Consider the following 26,135-nt stretch of genomic DNA (forward strand, 5'->3'; position numbering starts at 1 on the left):
GTAGCCTGTAATGCAAAACACTTACAAAAAGAGAAAAGCAGGTTAGCACATTGTTGACTGCACAAGAACAGCTAAGAAAATCAGCAGGTGAGCCACAGTGTAAAGATGGAATGCAATCTGCTAGTGTTAATCCGCCAGTGCTAGAAGCTTCTCCAGCATGTCCCCAAACTGCTAGCACCCGGGAGTAGAGCCGGCGCCACCTGTGAGCTTCTCGTGTGAAATGGAAGGGGTGCATGGTCACATATAGGTCATACTGTACAAAATGGTATTTTATACTGCTCCAATGCCAGTAATCAATTTATTTTCTTCATTAAAATAATATACACAATGTAGTTAGTTCAGTTCCTTCAAATTTTATACATATTTACTTTCTGTTAAAAGAGAAAAGGATAAAATGGTATGGAGGGGAAGATAAAGCACAAGAGAAAAGATATTTTTCCTGTGCAAGGCCAAGACAGAAGCAAATCTCATCAAGAAAATGTTGCCCCCTACAGTAGGCAATTTATCCAACAAAAACAAAACCAAAGCAGTTATAGAACCCCTTCTCTACCACCGGAAGTCACTTCTTTGCAATGAACTACTGGTTACAACAGCCATACTTGAACAGTTAAAAGACAAGAGAAAGGCTGAAGATATCAAATTAAACCGTACAGTGCGACAAAGCCTTGCCAAAAGGGAAGGGTAAAAATCATCAAGTCCAGCATCAGTGCTCAGTTTTAAATCATAGATTGGTGACATATACCTATCACGAGGACGATTGAGGGGGGAAAAAAAAGTCTAGATTTACCATGCAGGAGAGATTTATTACTCTACTTGCCTTTGATAACCTGATTACATCTAGTTGTTTAGCAGTTTAGTATTGTGTTAAACTGTTTTTTACAATAGAGTTGTTTTTTTCTTTTTTAATTAAACCCAGTAAGATGTACAGAAGACAACAGGCAGTAAAAAGTACTGCTTCCAACAGACAGAGGTGAAAGGTCAAATGAGGGGCCATGGCAAAGAGGTCACTAGCAGCCACAGCCTTCTCTCTGGGGTTGGGGTTCACTTGTTAGCCGTCCTCCCTGCGGGGCTGAGGGTTTGTGTTGTACACCAGACTCGGCAGCATTCAGATCCAGGCTCCCATCCTGAATGTTCTGATAGATTTTCTTGGCAGCCTCAAGGAAAGCATCTTCTACATTTTCTCCCCTAAGAAGCAATGGACAGTGTTACTTCAGGACCACAGATTGCTACAAACATAAGACATTATACACTAACCTTCTTAAACCTTTAATCAAATGACATGATGTCCTCAAATTAGCCACTACCATCTAATAAGAGATTATCAAAACACTGAGCTAAGAGAATAACATGGAAAATGTTTCCTATGGAAAGCATATATAAAGCAGCACTAAACACCTTGCTTGTTCTAATCACTAAAATGTTACATGCTAACAAATACAACATAACTGGCAGTTTCTGTGACACAACAGTCTTCCAAACATGCTGAACAGGACTCTAGGGTATCATCTGGGAAGCCACGCATCCACTGTGCTGTTTCTATCATGTGGCATGGCACAGCCATGGATGCCATGTTCACCCTTCAGTTCTATTGAGACTTCACACAAACAGCACTGTTAGTGACTCCTTGCCACTGCAAGAGTGACAACACATGATATGATGACTTGGGACCAGAAGGAGAGTTCAATCATAAAATATCAATTATGTTTCTGACTAGACACTATTTCTAAGCTATGCTTCTTGATTTTTCTTAGTGCAGGTCCTGGGGCTTGCACTACTCCACTTCTGGCTTTTTGATAGTTAACTGGAGATTACACAACCCTCAAATCTTAGCCACCCAAATAGCTAGGATTACAAGCATAATCCACCTGTGCTTAGGTTAAGTTATGCTTCTTAAGGTGATATGAACTATCACTATATGAACAGGCTGGCCAAACTAGACATGGGTCTCAGATGCCAAACTCAACTGCAGTTACAAAAGGGAAACATTTTTAAAATGTAAACGATTTTATTAACCTGGATTACCAATGGACGTAATCAGGTATAATTTTTACATAATAAAAACAAATCACATTATTTTGAAATAAGAGGAAGAGATGTCTGCTGATTATCTTCCTTTCCTAAGCATTATACACGTATATGTGATAAAGTATACATACCACACATACATAGAATATACATATGTATATATGATATACACATGCTACATATGCACATATATGTGTGTATATATGTATAGTCCTATATTTAGAAACTGAATATAACTGAAACCTATGTAAGTGAAACAAACTTACGTTTTTGCACTTGCTTCAAGGAACAATAAGCCTAAAAATAAAATCCAGACTATAATTAGAACATTTCAAAGTAATTCACAAGAACATTCCCTTGGAACTATCTAGGCGCTGTCAGGACTCCTACCACAGTATTTTATTATAAGAGCATGTAATTCTGCAATATAGGACCTGTCGTGAAATAAGTATATTCCTCCTGACATTCGTCTCATAACACATTTTATTCCTTACTAAGATTTTCGAATTTACATTTTTTAAAAACTGTTAAAATAATCCATACTAATGAAATCCCACCTTTTCTCAGAAACTTTCCCAAGTGTAATCATTAAAAGAAACCCACCATTTTCTTCAGCAAACTGTTTGGCTTCTTCATATGTAACGTCTCTCTGTGCCTCCAAATCTGCTTTATTTCCTATGAGAATTATTACCTAGTTTGTGATCAAAAGAAATATCTCTTAAAATAAGGAACCACTGTAAATCAAACATGAAAATTCTAATTCAAAAATATTGACCAAACAAAAAGACAACTAAGTTCAAAAGGGAATCAAAGAAGTAGCATTATCCAGGAACGACAGAGGCATAAAGGCATTAGGACCTGGAAGGACCTCATCAGTGGACTTGGGCGGAAATGTTGATAATCTTTAAGATCTGTTTTCAAGTGTGGGGACCCCTTTTGCCCTTTGCTTTAATACACCCTTAAAATGTAAAAACAGGGGTAGAAGTTTGGTCTAGTAGTAGAGTGCTTGCCTAGCACGCACGAAGACCTGGGTTCGATTCCTCGGTACCACATACACAGAAAAAAAAAGCTGGAAGTGGTGCTGTGGTGCTGTGGCTCAAGTGGTAGAGCTCTAGCCTTGAGAAAGCACAAGGACAGTGCTCAGGCCCTGAGTTCATGTACCAGGACTGCCCCCCCCCCAAAAAAAAAGAAGTAAAAGCAGTCTTGGTTTTGCAAATCATTAAAAAAAACAGACTGTGTTAAACATTTCCCACAGACTATAGTTACTGCACATATAGTCAGTCCTATGCACAGAATATCTGAGTGGATTAGCTAAGGGAATCTATAAAAAGGCTACAAAGTAAGCTCAAATTGTGCATATAAACAGGCACATGACTGGAGAAGAGCAAAAAAGTGTCCAAGGACAGTGCCAAGGCCCTGAGTTCAAGCCCCAGGACTGGCAAAAACAAAAACAACACCTGTATATTTCAGAGTATAAAATGAGGTAGGAGTGAAAGGACTAGTATTTTTACTACAGTAGTCCATGGGCCTTCCATGATGAATGATACTCAGCCTTTTATTTATGTATAGACTCCAAAGAAAGTAAGACAGATCCTAAGTACCCTTCAAGCATACAACAATGGTAACAACTTATCTAACTGCAATATAATCTCAAAACCAGGAAACTGACATAGGTAGAATCCACAGCACCTACATTTCTATTTTTACAGACTCTCTTGTGTGTGAGGCTATACAAAAATGTAGTTCTATGCAGTTTTGTCACCAACATAGTTATCTGTCACCACCTTCAAGTTTATAACCATACATTCTACAATTTTTTTTAACTCAACGCCTTAGAGATGTGTCTAAGTCGTTGCATAGGTCAACACCTCACCAGTATGTAGTGAGTGGCTACCAGTTTTCCACAGTATAGACATACACTGTTTCACTTTTCACCTGTCCATGGCCAGATGGATGGACAGTCAATGTCTAACTATTCATCTCTAGGTTATTGTACACCAATAGCAGGTTTAGTATGAAAATGGAAGCAAAGTTCCAAGCACGTTGCTGGTATACATTGTTAACTAACTTTGAATTATGATTAGACTGCTGTTCCTAGTAAAGCAAATCTTACCACTGAGTGTACATCTACGTAGCTTCTGCTAGGCTTGTTCTTAAGAAGCTCAGTAAGTCACAGCTTAGTGGAGTTCCCCTACTGTTCCTGGAATTCCCTCTAACTACCTAATGACACCTTACTTTCAACGTCAGGCTAATATTGCACAAACCCATAAATTTGATTTCTCCAGCTGACCTTACTCACCCTGATCTTACTACACTTTGTGTCTAATTCATTCTCAGTCTGCTTTGCAACACAGTTATCTATATACCTGCTGGTTCTCTAATTCTCTCTCCAACTATCACCTTAGGGACCAAGGACACAGGTTCATCTTTGTTTTCTGCAATGTCTAGTGTGGTGACAAGAACATTAAAATCTCAGGATGTCTTCTTGGTTAAGAAGTTGATTATTTTTTTAAAGCATACAAAATGCCTTTTATTTTTAACTGAAATTTTATTGAAATGAGTATAAATTCACATGCAGTTGAAATTTTATTCAGGTTAATTACAAATCCATATGAAATTAAAAGAACAGATCTCTTATGTTTTCCCCAGTTTCCTCTGATGTAGTAACAAGTCATAAAATGACTGCAGACTTCCATAAGATTAGTCTCCACTTGACATGAGATTGCCACCCCATTCATAAATCATTTCATTTTAAACCACAAATGTAATAAAAATCAAACATAATAAAATGATATACCTGAGACAAGAATTGAAAAAAAAATTGTGATTCCTTCAGTTAATATAAGAATAAAATCAAGATAACTGGGAATGGGGGCATGGCTTGGTAAGACTGCCTACAATGCATAAAGCCCTAGGGTTCCATCCCCACCACTACAGAAAACACAAAAATAATAACTGAAGCGGTAGTACCTCATCCATAATACTCAAACACTCAAACCTATAAGAACAAGGCTTTCCTGTTTGTTTTTTTATACAGTAAGATGTAATTTAACTTACAGTATTTGGATTGGTGAGATTCCTTGCATCTGTCAACCAGCTGCTTAAATGGTTATATGTACTTCTTCTGTAAAAATCAAAGTTTAAATTTGTTGACATCTATACACAATTGCCATTAAAACAAACAAAAAAAACCCCGAAGTATATTTCTATTTTGACTAGTTTCTCTGAAGGAAACACAACCACAAAATTTGGAGAGAACTTTTTCTTTTAGACCAAGCTGGCTTCAACTCTCAATCTTCCTAAGTGCTGAAATTACAATTATGCACCACATCTGGCCTCAAACTCATTTTTAAGTAATACAATATTCAACAATTATGCTTAAGACATGTCAGAAGTAAGCTGTTTACATTTAAATAGACCATTAATTAAGCAAGGAACACAGAAAACAGACTTTTAAAAGCCTAAAGTGGAGCCAGGGACCAATAGCTCACACTTATAACACTAGCAACTCAGGAAGCTTAGATATAAGAATTGCAGTTTGAAGCCAGCCAGGACAGGAAAGGCCATGGGACTCTTTATCTCCAATTAACTCTCCAAAAGCTAGAAGTAGAGCTGTGGCTCATATAGTAGAACCCTAGACTTGAGGAAAAAAACAAAACTCAAGGATAGTTCAAGCCCCAACACCAGCATGAAAAAAATCTAGTAAGATTTTCAATCTCAGACTGAAACTAGCATTATTTTAAAATCATTTAGATTTTAAATAACAAAATGGAAACTAAGTATATAAATTGCTAAGTCAATAGTATACTCTATGGGAAACGTGTTTACTTCTGCTTTCAAATTTTAATTTTAATCAGAAATCAAAATTAAGTTATTTTTCTTTTCCTTACTATGTAACCCAGGCTGGTCTCAATCTCCTGATTCTCCTGACTCAGCATCCCAAGTGCTGGAATTACAGGTGTATGGTACTATAAAAAGTGAGTACATCTCACTGGAAATTCAGAAAGGAAATTTATAATAACTTGGTACTGTCATTTACCTCACAGTTAAATTATTTAGAGATTGAGACTACACAATCTCTACTCAAAATTTTCTCTATTCAAAATTTTAAACACTCACACTTATCATCTGTACTAGCCAAGTCAGCCAAAATACATCAAATATACATGTAAATAATTTATAAGTTAATCTTTCAATTTTGGATTTACTGGAGTTAATAATTGCATTTGACTTTTGATAGGCTTAATTAGAATGTAAAACACAATATTATACAAAATAAAATCAACCAAAAATAAAATTATTAAAGATAAAAATGACTCAGAACATTATATATCTTCCTCACTTAAAAAGTGACTAATCTAAGGAGAGGTCCAAAAACACATGAACATCACTGGAAGTGTGACTCGAGTAATGAAGTGCTAAGCAAGAACAAGGCCCTGAATTCAAAACCTAGTGTGAGGAGTAACTGATGGGGACTGGGGTGAGAGGAAAGCCCAAGGTCTCAATCCTAGAATCTTAGCCTTACAGGAGGTGAAAACTGAAAAGGTCATGGCTCTAAGCCAAAGGAGGCAAAAAGTTAGCATGATCTCACCTCAATTAACAAGCACGGTGGCTATATGCTTAGAGCCCCAACTACAAGAGTCTTAGGAAGACTGAGGTCCAGGACTCACCCTGGGCAAAAATCATCAGATCCTTTCCACAAAAGTTATCTAAAATAAAAAGGGGGTTGGCTCAAGGGGTAGAGTGCCTGCCTACCAAGCTCAAAGGTACCCCCCAACCCAGCAAAAGTACAAGCCGTAACACCTACTGACTCACTGTCCAAATCTGTAGTATTGGCATATACAAGTATGATGTTCTACTTCTTACACAAATGTCAGGAAATCGAAACATAATTAATTGTGATGAATTTTTAAATGTCAAAGCAGGCTGGGTGCTGGTGGCTCAAACCTATAATCATAGGAGGCTGTGAGCTGAGGATCAGTTCAAAGCCAGCCCAGACAAGGAAAAGTATGAGACACTTATCTCCAATTAACCACCAGAAAACTGGAAATGGCAACATGGTTTATTACTAGACTTGAGCAAAAGAGCTCAGAAACAGAACCCAGGCCCTGAGTTCAAGCCCCACAATCACCCTCTCAAAAAAATTCATTGTAATTTTAAATCTATGAATATAGTATCATTCTAGTATTCACTAATTTAAGGCACTAATGCTTTCAAAAAAATAGCTAAACTATTCCTAACTTTGGGTTGGAGATCAGATTGAACAAAACTTAAAAGCTTTGCTGTCAATTTACAAAAGTACCCTTGAAATGGATAAACCTGGGGGGGGGGGGGAATTGTTAAGTCTCACTCAGAGAAACAAAGGGTACATGTTTTCTCTTCTATGTGGAAGTTAGACCTAAAGCATAATCATATATGAAAACGCATCCAGGGCAACAGGCATACATACATGAACACACACACTGACTAAAGTACGGTATATGCAGGGGTAGATTGTCATTGTGTGAACAAGTAATAGCTTAAGAAAATGAATGCCAGGAGGCTGAAACATACATCTTATCTAGTGGTGTGAGGCTTTAGGGTAAGAAGCAGACAAATAAAAAGAGGAAAAGGGGGTAATTCAAGACATACTATTCAATGTAAATATGTGAAAATGGCACTAAGAAGCAAGGGGAAAAGGAAAAGAAGAAAGAGGGAAAGATTCAAAAGTAATACAACCACTACTTGATGAATATAACTGTAACCCCTCTATGTATTACCCCAACATTAAAGTAAAATTTTAAAAAAAGAAAAGGAGGAAAGGGAGGGGGCAGAAAGAGCACTTGTACTGACTATAGTTGGTTTGCAAAATGTCAAGGATTAATCAAAGAGGGGAGGGATCATAACTCCAATATCAATTGTCAGTATAAAGTGCCAGAGTCAAGAAAGCATCCATTTATAAGGCATGAAGTGTCGTTCTTTCAACAAGTTATATTGAGACACAATGAACACAACATAGTACCTTTTTTTTTTTTTGTGGGTCATGGAGCTTGAACTCAGCTTGGGTGCTGTTCCTGAGTTCTTCAGCTCAAGGCTACCACCCTACCCTTGAGCCCAAGCCCCACTTTCCATTTTCTAGAAGTTAACTGGAGAAAAGAGTTTTAGGTCCTTTTGTGCCTGGCCTGGCTTTGAACCTTGATACTCAGATCTCAGCCTCCTGAGTAGCTAGGATTATAGGCATGAGCCACCGTGCCCAACAATATATTCCCATTTTAAAGTATAGAATTTAGGGCCAGGAGCGCGGCCTACTGGTAGAATGCGGCCTAGTGGTAGAGTACTTGCCTAGCATGCATGAAGGCCTAGGTTTAATTCCTCAGTACTACATACACAGAAAAGGCTAGAAGTGGTGCTGTGGCTCAAGTGGTAAGATGGCTAGCCTTGAGCTAAAGAGCTCAAGGACAGTGTCTAGGCCCTGGATTCAAGCCCCGGGACTGGCAAAAATATATATATATTTTAGGTGTTGTATGTCACCAAGCTGAGCATTGATCATCACTATCTAATTCTAGAACATTTATAGGACCTCAAAGACAAAACCCTGAACCCATTAACTCCTCAAGCCTTGCAATTCTGTCCACCAGACATTTGCTTATTCTGTATGTCATGCCATAAGCAGAATCATATATTTATATGACCTTTGGTGTCTGGTTTGATCTAGCATAATTTCTCAATCTACCTATAACATATATCATTCTCACTACTTCATTTCTTTTTATAGCAAAAAAAAATTTCATCATATGGACACACTGAAATGTTTGTCCATTCATCAGCTGATAGACATTCCCATCAACTATTTTCATCTAAAGCACTTAAAGCAAAAGCCAATTATACTGTAAACATGCACATTATCACATTTAAACATAATGCATGGAGCTTTTTTTTGGTCAGTCTTGGAGTTTGAACTCTGGGCCTGGGCACTGTCCTTGAGCTCTTTAGCTCAAGGCTAGCCATCTTACCACTCAGCCACAGCACCACTTCCATTTTTCTGGTGGTTAACTAGAAATAAAGTCTCACGAAATTTTGTGCCCAAGCTGGTTTAGCCCTGTGAGCCTCAGATCTCAGCCTCCTGAGTAGCTAGGATTACAGTTATGAGCCACCGGGGGTGCCTAGCGGACAGAGAACTTTTAATTACATGAAATCTTCAGAAACATAGAACCCATAAAATGAGACAGCTCAGCATAGATGGCCAGATTCTTCAATAGTGACAACACCACTGATTGACCATGTCACCAATGGCCCACTGCATGAAGAGCATTAAAACTTATTTCATCCAAGACCATCTAGTTCTAAGAATTTACTGAAGCTTTTTATCTTTATTATCTTTATTCTTATTCTAAGGTATCTTTATTCAAAGTGGCTTCCTCAATAAAAACTCAGGAAGCTGCCAAGTTAAGCAAAGTTAAATAGTAAATTTCTTTACTATAGAGGTTGTCTGTGACTCTTGAGGAAATAATGTGAAGAATTTATCAAACAAAAATATAGTTCAAAGTAATGATAAACAAAGCTCCCTTTGCTAAAGAGTCATGCTGCCTTCGACCAGTGCTTCCCCTTAACATGAAAGGTTTTCTAGCTTAATAAACAGTCACAGGGCAAATGAAGAGGCATACCTGTCCATGTCCTCCAAAGTCAAACCTTTTTCTGGTCGGTTGTGGGGCTTGAACTCTGGGCCTTGGCCTCTGGGCCTTGGCACTGTCCCCAAGCTCTTCAGCTCAAGGATACCGCCCTATCCCTGGAGCTACAGCACCACTTCCAGTTTTCTAGTGGTTAATTGGAGATTAGTGCCCAAGCTGGCTTTGAACCTCTATCCTCAGATGGCAGCCTTCTGAGTAGCTAGGATTGCAGGCGTGAGCTACTGCACCTTCAAACCTCTTTTCTTTAATCAGCTTTTAGGGGAGTAACATTGGTTTAAGCTCAGGACCTTGAATTTTGCAAGCAAGCTCTACAACTTCTGCAATGTCCCCAGTCCTTTTTATTGTTCTAGTTGTTTTACAAGTAGGGTCTCAAATTTCTGCCAGGGGCTACCATCTTCCTACTTATGCCAAAACAGCTGTCACCACAGACTGCGCCACCACTCCCAGTTTGTTTACATATGCTGTTTGGCTGCCCTAACCCAGTCTTTCCCATTCTGCCTACCAAGGCCAGGCTTACAGGCATGACTATCAGGTGTGCTTTGAGTTTCCAGAAATAACCATGTCAATATTATTTGGGGGAATGGGGATATGGGGTAGGGAGAGTAGCTGGTACTCAGGGCCTAGGCACTGCCCTTTAGCCTTTTCACTCAATACTGGCACTCTACCACTTGAGCCACAGCTCTACTTGTGGCTTTTTGATGGTTAATTGGAGATTAGAGTCTCACGGGCTTTTATGGCTTTGAACTCCAAATGTCAAGTCTCAGTTTGCTGTACAATTATGATTACCGGCACTAGTGCCAGGCACATGTTGACTAAACTCACTCCAATACACGTTAGGGCAAAAAAGAACATAAGTAAATGAATTAATTAAATACTCAACTGTTATACATAAACCACCACCTAAAAAAAAATCTCAGATATCTCAAATAGCAACTTTTAGCCTGAAGAGAAAGCTTAAGAACTTTCATAGTCCACCATGCTAAACTAGCAAAACATCATATTTCACTCTTCAGCTGACTGATTTCCAGAAATTTTAACACTGAAGGCTAAAGAGAAAATGCCTTAGACACATCTGGTTTTCAGAATTCCACCCACCATCTCCTAAAGCCTTCCTTCAAGCATATCAACTTCAGAAAAGAAAATTTTTAAGTTTTATACAGGAATTTAGAGAAACCATATATCCCAAATAAATTTATTTACAATTATCTAACTACAAACTAAAGAATACCTAAATCAATTTTTTAAAAAGCTCGCATTGTCCAAAATAGATTCCTACTCCTAAGTATGAAAATTGAAAAGTTATTCACCTCTTACCTAGTAATATCATACACCATAAGTGCACCCGCAGCTCCTCTGTAGTAGCTTCGTGTAACAGCTCTAAATCGCTCCTGTCCTGCTGTATCCCAAATCTGCAGTTTGATTTTTTGGCCACTAACTTCAATTATTCTTGTACCAAATTCAACACCAATTGTGTGAGGACAATCAGCCATAACTGTTAAGGGTAAAAATAATATCCCAATGTTCAGAAAATTCCAAAGACTAGTGGGAGAAAATTCACTGAATAATCCAATGATTGATTATGTTTGTAGGGGGAGGGAAGAGGCGTGACAGCGAAGATCAACAAGAAACGTGGCTGGACTAGAATCAGTTAAGTATTACATTTTGTAGGCCAAATGATTCCAGTCACAACTACTCAACTCAGCCTGAGGCATAAAAGCAGTCATAAATAACAAATAAAATAAGAATGGCTGTGTTCCAATAAATGTTATTTACAAAACAAGCAGTGACTAGATTCAGAAACTGGTTGGTTTGTTTGCTACTAAATTAAAATTTTTCTAACTAAAACTCTAAGAATTTAATAAATAAATCACAATTCCATTACACTATTTCAACCTTCTGGCAATCTTTAACTATAAGAATGATCGATGGTTGTGGGGACTCTATTTGTTAGTCAAGACTATTATCAGTGTCTCAAAGAGATTCACCACATTTAGCCATAGACTAAGTAGTCCTTTCCTCTTGATTTGGTGATATAAAACCTATCTCACTGTTTAGGCCTGGGGCTTGAACTCAGGGCCTAGGCACTGTCCTTGGACACTTTTGCTCAAGGCTAGTGCTCTGCCACTTGAGCCACAATGCCACTTTCAGCTTTTTCTGAGTATTTGGTACCAAGGAATTGAACCTAGGGCTTCGTGCATCCTAGGCAAGCACTCTACCACCAGGCTACCCTCCTGGCCCCTATCTCACTATTCTTTAAGTACAAGTGCACATATTGATGGACATTTCATAAAGTGTTACAACTAATTTCTGTGCTTAGTATCATAGAAATAATTTCAAATACTCTAAAAAATTTCAGCTACTTTTAGTGTATCAGTTACAACAAATACACCCTTTCCCCCTATCATCCAAGAGTTATCTCTGATTCTTTATCAACTAGCTATAAATATATAAACAATTTCATTCTAAATATTTTAAATGCATTAATTGACATGGAATATTCAGGAAATGACTCATAAACTAATCTTTATCTACAGAACAAGAGAGATTATTTAAACTTGACTTTGTTTATACACTTTTAAAAAATCACTTTATTAAAATATTCCATCCTACCTGTACCTATTTAAAAAATCAGCATCTGAAGATATCAGTGTAAATATTGACAACGGTCATAATTAAATGCATGAAGGATCCTGAAGATTACGCTTGTTAAAAAAAGTGTAACAAAGTTACTCATGTTTTACCTCACACACTGAACTTACATTTTTTTTCTGTAAATTGATGAAGCAAGCAAGATTTTCCTACTCCCATATCCCCTGTTTAAAAAAGAAGAAGAAAGGTTCAAGTGGCAATTATATTTCTTTCTCAATTATATGCTCTTATAATCCTATGTAGTGACTGCCATACGCTTGCCACACCACATCACAAGTTTCTGGGGGCAGTTAGAAAACTTGTGTTTCTCTCATAATGAATTCAAAAGATACACAGATCAGTTTTCACTGATACGTGCCAATTGACCATTTCTAACTTTTCCTAGTGATTAAAATGTGTTATGAATTATGTCTAATAAATAGATACAAAATGAAAAAGCTTAGTAACAGAAAAATTATTACAGTAATATTTTTTACTTTGACTTATTTCAAGCTTGCCCTAACCCCACTCCCTTGGAATTTATTATAGAAGCAAAAGAGCAACAAATGAGGTAGAATATATATAGCAAGCAAAAAATTACAAGTTCAAATTTGGAAGCCTGACTCATTAGCTCCTATTTCTTAGAGAATTCCAAAAGAGGAAAATCTTTACATTATATGGAAACTATAACAGAACAGGTATCTCTGGCTCTGCTGCAGCAATTGTAACCCATGATAAAGAGAGTAACAAAATTACATAAAGTCAACATTAGAACAAATTTTTTAAAGAACTCACTGAAAAACAAGTGGGCTTTAAACTGTAATCTTACAACTGTGCATTGATAAATGGCATTTAGATTTAATTGGAACAAAATCTTGAAATTTAAAGGGAAAGCACCAATATTACACTTTTTGTACATTGTACAACTTACTCTGAATCGAACAAAACTCTACCAATTCTTGGAATACAATGGGACCTGAGAATTTTCATATTATTTTTGGAATATTTCAGCACTGTTAGGAAATGAATCCTAGTCCTAGAATAAATAAGCTTTCTAGCAGTCTTCAAGAACAACATCAACTTCACTAGTACTTAGCACAAGATTACAAAAGTACCCGAAGTTACAATGCAAAAGGTATTTTATCTTTGTTAAAGGAGATTTAAGCTCTGAAGTGAGAAAATTACTTCTATAGAACTGGTATACTTAAATATTAATAGTAAATGTTTCACATGTCAATAAGAGTATAAGTTAAATAAACTTACCAATAATAATATACTTAAAGATGTAAGAATAGTTGTATGGTGCAGTTGCCATGGTGGCACTAGAAACAAAGAAAACAATGTTACTTCAGAAATTAAAAAAATCCACCCAAGTTATCTAAACTGACCATCACTACACATTCAAAGAAAATATAAATACAAATCCAGATGATAGTGGCACACACTGGTAATCAGTCCTCAGAAGGCTGAGATCTGAGGTCCATGGTTCAAAGCCAGCCCAGGCTCTAAAGACTATGAGATTCTTATCTCCAATTAACCACCAGAAAACTGGAAGTGGCGCTGTGGCCTAAGTGGTAGGGCCTTGAGCTAAAGAGCTGAGGGACAAATCCCAGGGCAGACCAAAAAAAAAAGAAAAAGAAAGAATAAAAGAAAGGAAGAAATGTGAAGATGAAACATGAAGCACGGTGAGTTCAAACACAAAGCTGGTTACAATAAGGCAGTAAAGTTATATTCCCAAATTGATCAAAACAATATTCTCTTGAATCAATACTTCAATATTCTCTTATACTATCCACTGATTTATTTTTTTTGGGGGGGGAGGGGGTCAGTCATGGGGCTTGAACTCTGGGCCTGGGTAGTATCCCTGAACTATTCAGCTCAAAGCTACCACCCTACCCCTTGAGCCACAGCACCACTTTCGATTTTCTAGTAGTTAATTGGAGATAAGAGTGCCATAGTCTTTAGTGCTTGGGCTGGCTTTGAACCTTGATCCTCAGATCTCAGCCTCCTGAGTAGCAAGGATTACAGGCATGAGCCACCGCACACAGCTCACAGAATTTTTTTTTCTTTTTTTTGCCAGTCCTGGGCTTGAGCTCAGGGCCTGAGCACCGTCCTTGGACTTTCTCAAGGCTAGAGCTCTACCACTTGAGCCTCAGCACCACTTCTGGCTTTTTTTCTATGTATGTGGTACCAAGGAGTCGAACCCGGGTCTTCATGCATGTTAGGCAAGCACTTTAACCACTAGGCCAAACTCCCAGCCCAGAATTTTTTTTTTTTTTTTTTTTTGCTAGTCCTTGGGCTTGAACTCAGGGCAGGCACTCTACCACTTGAGCTACAGCACCATTTCCGACTTTTCTATGTATGTGGTACTGAGGAATCATACCCAGGTCTTCATGCATGCTAGGCAAGCAGTCTACCACTAGACCAAACTCTAGGCATCCTCAAGATCCTTTTCCATTAACTGATCAAGTAACAGGTGGTCTACTTGTTCAGAACTGTGGATTTAAACAGGACAGCATAAAAAGTACTAACTTATAAATGTGAAACAACTGCATTACACTCTAAATCAATAGTTAGCAGAGCATCCAAAAAAAACAGCAAGCATATTTTTGAATACCAAGATTAAATTTCTTATTGATAATTTCTTATCTCAACTTAATATAGGACTTTTTCAGATTAACACAGGAACTCCTTGCCATATAATACTCTGGTTGAGAAGTAACATTATAAAATGTACTTTGTCAGTTGTGAGGCTTGAATTCAGGGTCTGGGTGCTGTCCCTGAGCCTCTTTGTGCTCAAGGCTAGTGCTTTACCACTTAAACCATTTCTAGTTTTTGAGTGGTTAATTGGAGATAAGAACCTCAGCTGGGACTTTTTCGCCCAAAATGGCTCCAACTATGATCCTCATGCTTCCTGAGTAGCTAGAATTACAGGCATGAGCCACCAGCACCCAGCTAAAATTTACTTTTTTTTTTTTTTTGGCCAGTCCCGGGGCTTGAGCTCAGGGCCTGAGCACTGTCCTTGGGCTTCCTCAAGGCTAGATCTCTACCACTTGAGCCACAGCATCATTTCTGGCATTTTTCTATGTAGGTGGTACCAAGGAATCGAACCCAGGTTTTTGTGCATGTAAGGCAAGCACTCTACCACTAGGCCAAACTCCCGGTGCCCTAAAACTGCAAAATTTGTATGCTTATAAATTAAAAGGTATTTCAAAAGATCACAACCCATTTCTTACAATCGAGTAGATTTGACCCAAAGAATTCTCATTTCTAGGCAGGGAGAAATGGAAATATAGTAGAAAAGGTGAATTTGTTCAAAATGTACTGTATGTATGTATGGAAATATCAGTGTATAATTCCCCTCCATACTATAAATGTATGCTAAACAAAAAATCAACCTCAATTCTCTACTTTTAACAATTAAAAAAATTGTAAGTTGTATGTTTCTAATTCTAATACATGCATATAGTCCCAAAAATTCTGGAGTCACGAGAAAGAAAGACTACTTATACTTATATTCAGGAACTTGAGGCCAGCCTAGGCAACAGTCTCAACCTCTCCAAGTAATTCATGAGTGCTCTGTATATCTCGCACATATGCTGGGTAGCAGAAAAACAATACTGTTGACAGTTTATTCTCATCAGATTTCAGCTTAAGGAAAAATATGCATTCTTTTTATATCATAACTTTAAATTTTAATTCAGTGTTTTTTTAAAAAATTGGATTATACACAAGCTAGATATTTGATATAACAGGGAAAAAATTCCTTTACTAAGCCAGGTGCCAATAGCTTACACCTCTAATTCTAGCTCAAGAGGCTGAGATCTCAGGATCTCGGTTCAAAGCCAGCCTGGGCAGGACAGTCCAAGAGACTCTTTTATTTCCAGTTAACCACCAGAAAACCAGAAGTGATGCAGTGGCTTAAAATTGTAGTTGAATAAAAGAGCCCAGGGACAATTCCCAGATCGAGAACTGAAGCCACAGTACGAGCACAAAAAAATGAATTCCTTTCATGAAATTAATACCTCAGTATGTACCATATTTCAAATATAATTTCTATATAATAAAATTTACTAGAAGTAGGGTTATAATTTCATGATTACTCTTTAAAGCAGGCTAAAACAGGAAGGATATTTATAAAATTATCAAGGAAGAGGAATTATTTTTTGAGGCCAAGTCTTCCCATGCTGGCTCCAAATTTGTGCTTCTTCTGCCTTGGTCTCCTAAAAGCTGGAACAACAGGTGTGTGCTAGGAAATCTTCAATTGCCCTAAGTAAATTACTGACCCACCACTTCACATTTCACTCTATATTACATTCAGTCCAAGTCTTACTCTAACAGTGCAGCTTGACATGTTGTAACACACAATCAATCTCCAACATCATGAAGAACTCCCTTAACCAGTTTCTGAGACGTTTTTCTGGTTAGACCAATTCTGAACATTTAACTTTCACCTCATTGCCAGAGAATCAAAACTTTTAAGAGACAGTCCCCGGGTATGATCCTAGCTACTCAGAAGGCTAAGACCTGGAGGATCACAATTCTAAGCCAACCCGGCCAAAAAAGTGTTAAGAGACATCATCTCCAAAAAGCTAGACTAGAGGTGTGGCTCAAGTGGCAGAACACTAGCCAAGCAAAAAAACTTAGCAAGTTAAGGGTCCTAATCTCAAACCCCAGTACTAGCCAAAAGAATAATAACGAGGGGCCGGGAGTTTGGCTTAGTGATAGAGTGCCTTTCTAGCATGCACGAAGACCCAGGTTTGATTCCTCGGTACTATATACATAGAAAAAGCCAGAAGTGGTATGGTGGCTGAGGGTAGAATTCTAGCCTTGAGGAAAGCCCATGGACAGTGCTCAGGTGCTCAGGCCCTGAGCTCAAGCCCAGTACTGGCAAAAAAAAAAAAAAAGGATAATAATGAAAGCACTTTTTAAATGAGCTTGGTCTTAAGTCTAAGATGCCAAACCAAAAGCTAAATATATGAAAATGGTTTGTTTTTTTAATCTTTGATAAAAATGTTTCTTTTGTCTTTTTTTTCCTGCCAGTCCTGGGCTTGGGCTCAGGGCTTGAGTATTGTCCTTGGGTTTTCTCAAGGCTAGAGCTCTACCACTTGAGCCACAGCACCATTTCCGGCTTTGTTCTATGTAGGTGGTACCCAGGAATTGAACCCGGGTCTTCATGCATGCTGGGCAAGCACTAACACTAGGCCAAACTCCATCCCCTAAAAATGTTCCTTAAAGTGTCAAGCATAGTGGCTCACACCTGTAGTCATAGCTACTTGAAAGGCAGAGATAGGAGGATCCAAGTTTAAGGCCAGCCAGGGCAAAAGACCCCTGTCTCAAAAACAAAAAATAAAAAAACTGAGCATGGTGGCACACTTTCTGTAAGATAGCTATGTAATAAGTACAAGTAGGAAGAAGTCCAGGCTGGCCCAGGGATAATATACTGACACTCTACCTGAAAAATAACTAAAGCATAAAGGCTGGGGGGATGGTTTCTAAAACTCTCCTTATTCTAAGTCAAAGTAATCACTTAGTTACTTTTTAGTTAGTTTCCCTAGAGTTTTTCTCCTTGAGCTTCTTTTTTTTTTCCCTTTTAAAACTGACACTGAACTGTATATATACTGCTTCCTTCTACTTTGTTACATTAAAATGACAGGCTATAGGCCTTGGCACAGTGGTAGACAGTATGTCATGTACAGTATTCTGGGTTCAATCTCCAATTACATACGTAGATGTGTATGTATGTATGGTTGCATATGTATATATCTACATACAAACACATAACAATTGTGGCCTCAAAAAGTTCCAAAATGCAAATTCAAATGTTCTAAAGAACAATCATGCTAGATGCTGGTGGCTCACACCTGTAATCCTAGCTACTCAGAGGCTAAGATCTGAGGATCACAGTTCAAGGCCAGCTTAAGGCAAGAAAGTCTGAGACTCTTTCTCCAATTAACCACCAAAACAACTAAAAGTGGAGCTGTGGCTCAAAGTGGTAGAGTGATACCCTTGAGCAAACAGTTCAGGGTCAACACCCAGGCTCAGAGTTCCAGCCCCTTGACAAAACAACACCAACAACAAAAACCAGTAATTATGAGATTATAACCCATTCTAGTTGTACTAACTTATATACACATATAGTTGTCACATAAATATTCATTAATTAAATATCTTCTGAGATAAACCCTAAAGCAGAAGTAGAGAAAACCATTTAAGCTTGCTTAAACTTCTAATGCTTCAAGAAAGTCCTCTCTTATTCTGATCGAATATATTCTCATAGTTCATAGATATATCTAGCCAAAAAGTAGAATTATAACTCTTTAATATTGCTTTAACAAATGACTTCTCAATCTTATTTCTTGAACATGAAACATCAATTTCAAAAAATATAATGTTGCCTAACTTAAGAAGGAGAAAAAAAACCTATTATTTATGGGGAAGTCTAATTACTCTGAAAATTCAACTGTCCAAAAAAATAAATCAGAAATGGTCTATGGATTCATGCCAATAACTCATGCCTGTAATCCTAGCTACTCAGGAGGCTGAGACCTGGAGATGGTAGCATGGTTCCAAGCCAGGTAAGAAAGTCCAATGAACCACCAGAAAACTGAAGAAATGCTGTGGGATCAGAGCATAAGTGCCAGCCTTGAGCACAAAAGCTCAGGGACAGAGCCTAGGACCCAAGCTCAAGTCCCATGACTAACAAAAAAAAAAAAAAAAAAACCTACAACTAGATTCAGAATAACAGTATTAAATGTAAAGTTTCTTAGGGGAAGGAACATCTGAGAACAAACCATATAAACCATCTGCACTACTTTTTCCTACACTGTCTTACACAGTGTGTGTACGCATATACATACATACATACACACACATACACACACACTCTGTTTCTGGGGAAACTCAGGACCTGAGTACTGTCCTTAACCTTTTTTGTTCAAGGCTAGCTTTTTGGAGTTAATAGTCTTAGAAGCTTTCCTGACCAAGCTGGCTTTGAGCCTCAGTCTTCAGGGTTACAGGTGTGAATCACTAGTGATCACCCCAACTTATATAATTCTTAATTCTCACAACTCTGTAGAGCTATCACTGAGATCTGAAAAAAATTCACTAATTCGTTCAGTTACAAAGTTAGTAAGTGGTAGAGCGACAACTTAAACCCAAAGACCCGATTCCTTGATTTTTCCCTACCTAAAGTAGCTTATCAAAGGCATACACAGTAAACTAATAAATTTCCCATTGTCAAGAGAAAAGAAAATGCAGAAGAACCAACAACTGTACTCTATATTCAAGAGGTACTTTTTCTAAACATTAAACTGTGTTTAATACTGGTTGAGTAAAGGATTTTTCAACTACATCTCTTAAACATGAATACTGATAAAGTGAGAAATATATTTAAAGATGGGGTATGCCAATGCAAAAAACATGAAACATGTTGCTTTCAATTAACAAAATTATGGCCATGTTTCTATCTCAGTACATTGAAATCTAAATGATTATTACTAAATATGTATTAAACCTAAGTATTATGACAAGAATCAGATATCTCCCCAAATACGATTATACAAACATAAATGATTAATTTTAAAGGTTGCCAATAGACACTTGCACACGTATTGCGATAATGCTACATTCTGGGAACCTTATCAGTACAAAACATCTTAAAAATAATCCAGTGTGAGGACCTGGGTTTCATCCGCACCTCCATAACAATCATCATTATTATCCATATCATCTACTAGACCAGAAATCCACTTAAGAGATAGTCAATAGAAACAAAAGCTTCCGAATACAGAACAGGTTAAAGCGCATTCAACACTATTTTGACAGCATAAAAATAGAAACAGTCTATAATTCCACCAACCAAGAAATGACTGGATAAAGTGAATCTTATGGAGACTGAATTATGAACTAATATGTATGCAGTTCTTTTTAAAAGCAGATCTATAGACATTGATGTGGAAATATACCCACCATTTGTTAAGTGAAAAAAAAAATCATGTTGCCGAATTTTGTGAGACTGCATATCTCATTTTTAAATACACTCAAAAACCTTGTATATACAAAATATGGAGGGAAACACATAATAACCTGGCCTAAGTAGAAAAGGAAAATGGTTAGCTTTCTTTATTTACTTCTGCAGTAATTTATGAGCATGTACTATATTTGGCAATATGTTCTAAAATGCACAAGCTATTGAATCCATACTATGTAAAGTATACCACTTATTATCTATTTAAAGTTTTACATTTAATTCTAGTATGTGATTCAGTTTAAAATAACCAAGTGCAGGTTAATCCTGGCCAATCAGATTGAGATCAAGATTTCGGGTCCAATCCAGGCAGACAATCCAAGAGATGCTCATTTCTAATTAACCAGTAAAAGGGAGGAACTGTAGGTGTGGCTCAAGTGTTGGAACTTCTGCTCTAAGCCAGAAACCAAGGCCTGCTTTCAAATATCAGTACCATCACAGAAAGGAAACTAAAGTTCATAGCATTTCTGACATTATTTCTGTATTCACTAATATGGCTATGAAGCCATCCATACAAATGACCTCAAAATAATAATCAACACCCAATAATGGAGGGCATTTTTTTTCAATGTTTTTTGTAGTTTAATTCCTTACTGTGTCTGTTCTAAATCTATTTTATTCTATTCCTTAGAACACTGATTCAGGACAACAGGAAAAAAGCAACCCACTAAATATTCCTGGTCATCTAAATAAAGTCTTTAGCATAAGTTCTGACAGTACTGATGCGATCAAATAAGACAACACTGTCTCTTGTCTCCATAGAGCTCAAGAATAGAAACACTCTGTGCTTAGAGGAAAGGAAAAATGCTACTCAATTTGTCATTTAGATGAACACAAAATTTCTATAGTTAATCTAATAACTTAATCAAATGAGCAGTCAATTTCCTTCCCACAACAGTACTATAACCTCTGAATATCACTCATCCACTTTGAAGACACTTAAAAAGAAAAAAAGAAAAAACCAATTCACTTTTTGCAAGACATTTAACGTCACATTTTTATGTCAACTAATGCAGATCAGAAAAACATAGTTGGATTTGGTTAGTGTGCCATCTAGTATGGTGGGATGCTGAGAGGAGGAAATAAAAGTACTCTCAAACCATCCCTTTGTTCACATAAGTACCTAACAAACAAAAACTTCCACTTACTACTAAACAGAATTAGTAATGGTAAAAATGTTACGGATGTCAAGATTGCTTTAACAGAATTTAGTGTGGAGAAGAAAAGTGTACATAGAATGACCTAATAAGCTGATCATTATTGACACTGGCTGATGGTGTATGAATGTTTAGTATATTACTTTGTGTGTTATGAGTTTTGATTTTTAGGGGTTTGCCACTCCTGGTGCTTGAACACAGGGCATGGGTGTTGTCTCTCTTTTACTCATGACTAGCACTCTACCACTTGAACCACAGCTCCATTTCAAAAAGTTTTGGTGGTTAATTGGAGATAAGAGATCAGACTTTCCTGCATAGGCTGGCTTCAAACCACAATCCTCAAATCTCAAGACTTCTGAGTAGCTAGGATTACAGGCATGAGCCACTGGCACTTGGCTCTTGTGTAAGTTTTAAATTATCTAGAATAAAAGAGTTTTATAAGTAAAATACAGTGTTCCTAGTAGCCTCTATTTTTAACCATACAAAAATGGCTCCGACTTTTTAAAAAAAGAAATCTCTCAACAGCCGTAATTTTTCTTACATACCTTACTAAAGTCATGCAAAGTACTTGATAGCTATAAATGTTTTAAAAACACTCCAAATTCTGTTGCAAAGTTGAACTATGCAACAGTTGTAAAAATTTAACACAAAAAAATTTAAAGTAGCCTTTTAAATGTAAGTTTAATAGCAAGGACTTTTTACAATAGCCACTAGAACCTAAGGCCTCACATCTTTAAAAGTGTCTATTATATATCCCTACTACTTCACACAATATCTAATCCTATGTAAGTATTTTACAAATAAGGAAACCAGGTCAGAGAAATGACCTACTCATGTTATATGTTGTATACTACTCAGTGGAGAGCTAGGAATCAAGTACAGGGCTCAAAAGCCATGCTCCTCTCATTCATTCAACAGATACCAACTACTTATTATGTGTGCCTTAGCAATGTTACAGGCACTGGGACAAAAACTATATGCCAAAGCAATGTGCCAAGTGCTTTCTTTAAACCTCATTGAATCCTTGAAACAACTCTTTAAAATATAGGCGCAATTATAGATAAAGACCTTTACAGATAAGGACCTTGGATCTGAGAGGTTAGGGATCATTTAACCGAGAAGTAGCAGAACTGGAGAAGGAATCCTAGGCCACAAAACTTCACAATCTTAACTCCATGCCTCAAGACAAGAGCAAGTAAATTCATTAAGCTGAATTAAGAAGCAAAACTTTCATGGAAAGGCTTGCCAGGAAAGAGAAATGAAAGTTATGATTACTGCAAGGTCAAATCTATCATCAATAACCATCATCAAGAATGATTATCATAAATAATCACCTAAAAGTAGCTGGAACTACTACAATAATGCAATTATTAGTCAACTTTATAGTACAGCAGAAAATAGTAAACTGAATGAGTTTCTGACATTTTCTTGCTGGTGGACCAAAAGCAAAGTACCTGCCCTCTGCATAACTGTTTTTTTCATATATAAAATGGAAATTCTGCCTCTGAGGTCATGAGACTAAAGATCTGGCTGTGACAGGTCTGAAATGAGAAGACCTTAGGTCACAAAAGGGTAATTGGCTGTCATCTCGTGCAAACAGGAAAAAAAAGGAATTAAGCTGCCACTATACACAGGCAGGGTTGCACCCTGGTCTAAATCTGAGTGTAGTGTGGAATGCACCAGCCACCGTGTGGAAGAGGCTTGTTTATACCGTCCTTAGCCATCTGTATCACAACTTCAGGCCTCCGTTTCCCATCCTCACCCCCTTATAAAATAAGGATAACTCAGCCTTCTCTCCCAGAACTGCATGAGGTAAAGCATGCACGGATGGGGACACCGAATCCGTTCCTGGCACCACCGTACAGTGCAAACCCTGGAGAAACATTCTTGTTGCACCTCTTCTTAAATTCTAGAAACGCCCCAACTTTTTTCCCTTGATTATCTCTCTACCTTCTGTTGTTTCTGGGCCTTCAAGAATGACCACGAGCCTTATGGGGGTCTCACTACAACCAGAAGCTCGCAAGCGTGGACCCATCGACCCTGTCCCCAAGAGGGGTCCACGGACTGGCTAACGACAGCGACAAGGGCAAGGACACCGGGGCGGGCTAGTCCAAGATGCCGGCGAGGCTTGCCGGGTGCCACTGCTGGCTTTTGTATTCGGGGGCCGACGCGGCCTTGCGGGGTGGCAACGCCACGTCGGGGGCTCCTGGGTGACCAGACGGCGCGGCACGCGTGGGTAAACACCGCGGGGGTGGTCAGCCGGCTGCGGGCCCGGGCGGCGGCAGCGAGGGGCCTGCGGAGGCCGCGCCGGGGAGGCGGGGAACACCAGGCCGGAACACACCCTTCCCGCGGCCGCGGGGCCCTCCGCCGGCCGGGGTGCACGAGGGACCCGGGGAGGCGCGGGGGGCCCCCGGGAGGCCCCCGCACAGCGTCCTGTCAGGTCCGCCGACCGCCGCCGGGCTCGGCGCCGCGGCCTGAGGGGCCCGGCCAGGGGCGCCGCCCGCTCTCCTCCGGGCGGGCCGCCGTGCCACCGCGACTCCTCGGCGGAGCCCGGCGCCGGAACCCGGGCCGGGCTGGGGCCGAACGGAGACTGCGGAAGGCCCGGGTTACCTGGGGGGTTGCTGGTGGCTGGGCAGCTTTCCGGGAGGGAGGGGGGCTTCAGGACGAGGAAGACCAGTGCTGATGCGGCGGGAGAGGGGAAGGGGGCGGTCGGCCGAGGCCCCGGCAGGGAGGCAGACTAGCCCGGAGGTGCAGACGCGCCGGCGGCGGCAGTAGCGGTGACGGCGGCGACTGCTACTGCGGTTCCCTCAGGATCTTCCTCGGGCTGGTCCAAGATGGCGGCGCTCCCTGCACAGGGTTTCCTGTCACCCTCGCAATGGGCCGGACCACAAAAGAAGGGGGGGAGGATGCGCGCGCAGCCGGAGGAGCCCGGAAGAGGGTAGCGGAGGCCGGCCGGGTGGCCACGCCCCTTCCTCGGTCCTCCCTCTCTGGGCTCATCGCGCCGCCGCCAAGACCCGCCCACTTTGGCCCAAGGCGCCTAAAGGGGCGGGGAAAGTACTTGACGCACGCGCAATCGCGTGTCCTCCGGGGCCGGGAGATGTTAACTACGCTGGTTCGCGTGGATCCCGGCGAGGCTGCGTCTAGTTTAGGGCTGTTGCTGTTGGAGACTTTTAAACTGTGTTGAATGTGAGCGTTACTTGTTCCTGGACTTTCATCCTGTGCTGACATCCAGTCAACACGTCTGTGCTGATCGCTTCCATCCGTAGGGAGGAGCAAACCTCATTTTGTCAGGGGCACAGCTGGCTCGCATTGACCCAGTCACTTGTCCAGTGTCTCGCAGCTAGGAGTGACCATGTCTACCGTGTTTCACCGCTGCCCCTTCTTACCTCGCTTTAGGGGTGCCTGTTAAGAGAAGAGGGAACTAATGTTTTCACAACTTGACCACCACCTGCCGTCTTCCAACGCGGCCTCTGTGATGAGCACCACCCCACAAAGTTAAGCCACAAAGTGGGTTGACTTTGATGTGACTTTCTTGGGCATAGGACATTTTTATCTTGTTGGCTGTGGATATAGATTTATTTTTTTTCTTTTTTTGCGTATTATATTTTATCACTGTGTTGATAGATTGAATTGACATACAGGAAGGCATTTTCTTCAACGTACAAGTTATTTTTCCCCTCTCTTGACTTGAAAAGACCTTAAAATAGTCTTTGTTATTCTCTACAAGTGTTGTGGACCCTAAGCATGGTCTTCAATACCTAGTGGATAAAGGGGTTCTGCCTCAAAAAACTGGAAATGCAAACTTACTGCTGGCATGTAACACCCTTTGTAAATGGAAAAATGAGAGTTCATTGGATAAAATGTGTGGTGATTTACAAATCTTTTCAGAAAACCCTTAGCACAAATCCCTTTTCTGCAGCCTACTATTGGGATGGCTTAGATGTGTCATTTGATTTCCCGGATCCTCGCTCTTCTGCAGAAATAATGGGAACATTATCTAACTCATATGGGTCCTTATGAAAATTAAATAAGGTAATGTATGCACCATGCATGGAATATAATAAAATTTCAAATAGGCATGGATGTTATATGGGAATATATTCAAATCTCTTCCAGCTTGGAAGTCTCTTCTTCAAACTACATATTTGTTAAATATTTTGTTGTTATCTTTTTTTTTTTTTTTTGCTAGTCCTGGGTCTTGAACTCAGGGCCTGAGCACTGTACGTGGGCTTTCCCAAGGCTAGAGCTCTACCACTTGAGCCCCAGCACCACTTCTGGCTTTTTCTCTGTGATACCAAGGAATCGAGCCCAGGTCTTTGTGCATGCTAGACAAGCACTCTACCACTAGGCCAAGCTCCTGGCCATGGTGTTACATTTTATAATGTTCTTGAAATCAAGACATTTTTGAGACTGAGAATACAGCACAGTGGTAGGACATATACCTAGCATGTACCAAATAAGGGAAAGAAGGAGGGAGAAAGAGAAGGAGCAGGAGGAGCAGGAGTAGCAGGAGGGAAGGAAGGAAGGAAGGAAGGAAGGAAGGAAGGAAGGAGAGCCAATTGCCATTACTTGTTCAGTATGAACTTTTTAAAGATGGCCTAGAAAGTTGCTGTGTATCCAATTGGTACT

The 26,135-nt window shown here is 39.3% G+C and overlaps 1 protein-coding gene across 2 annotated transcripts; it reads right to left on the minus strand.

Moving 5' to 3' along the window:
* Window positions 1-782: 782 nt before the first annotated feature.
* Rab14 (RAB14, member RAS oncogene family) lies at window positions 783-24,311 on the minus strand. Of its 2 annotated transcripts, none has more exons than XM_090330548.1 (8): window positions 24,117-24,311; window positions 13,584-13,642; window positions 12,452-12,505; window positions 11,007-11,184; window positions 5,083-5,149; window positions 2,629-2,716; window positions 2,292-2,322; window positions 783-1,185 (listed from the first exon to the last, which is right to left on the minus strand). In XM_090330548.1, the coding sequence occupies exons 2-8, from the start codon at window positions 13,633-13,635 to the stop codon at window positions 1,008-1,010; spliced, it is 648 nt and encodes a 215-aa protein (XP_090186674.1). In that variant the 5' UTR covers window positions 13,636-13,642; window positions 24,117-24,311; the 3' UTR covers window positions 783-1,007. The 2 variants fall into 2 exon arrangements, with proteins under 2 accessions (XP_090186674.1, XP_090186673.1); XM_090330547.1 differs by lacking the exon at window positions 24,117-24,311 and adding an exon at window positions 23,457-23,477.
* Between the last annotated feature and the right edge of the window lie 1,824 nt (window positions 24,312-26,135).

The sequence above is a fragment of the Megascapheus bottae genome, chromosome 3 (genome assembly GCF_031878675.1).
Source record: "Megascapheus bottae isolate mThoBot1 chromosome 3, mThoBot2.hap1, whole genome shotgun sequence".
Classification (NCBI taxonomy): domain Eukaryota; kingdom Metazoa; phylum Chordata; class Mammalia; order Rodentia; family Geomyidae; genus Megascapheus; species Megascapheus bottae.

Bases quoted from the DNA above. Each gene is read 5' to 3' on its own strand.
- Rab14 (XM_090330548.1), bottom strand. From the start codon at position 13,635: ATGGCAACTGCACCATACAACTATTCTTACATCTTTAAGTATATTATT. The intron at 5,150-11,006 runs GTAAGAGGTGAA...TGATTTTTACAG, and splicing joins ATGGTGTATGATATTACTAG to AAGAAGTACATATAACCATT. The intron at 1,186-2,291 runs GTAAGTTTGTTT...ATTGCTTCTTAG, and splicing joins CTTGAAGCAAGTGCAAAAAC to GGGAGAAAATGTAGAAGATG.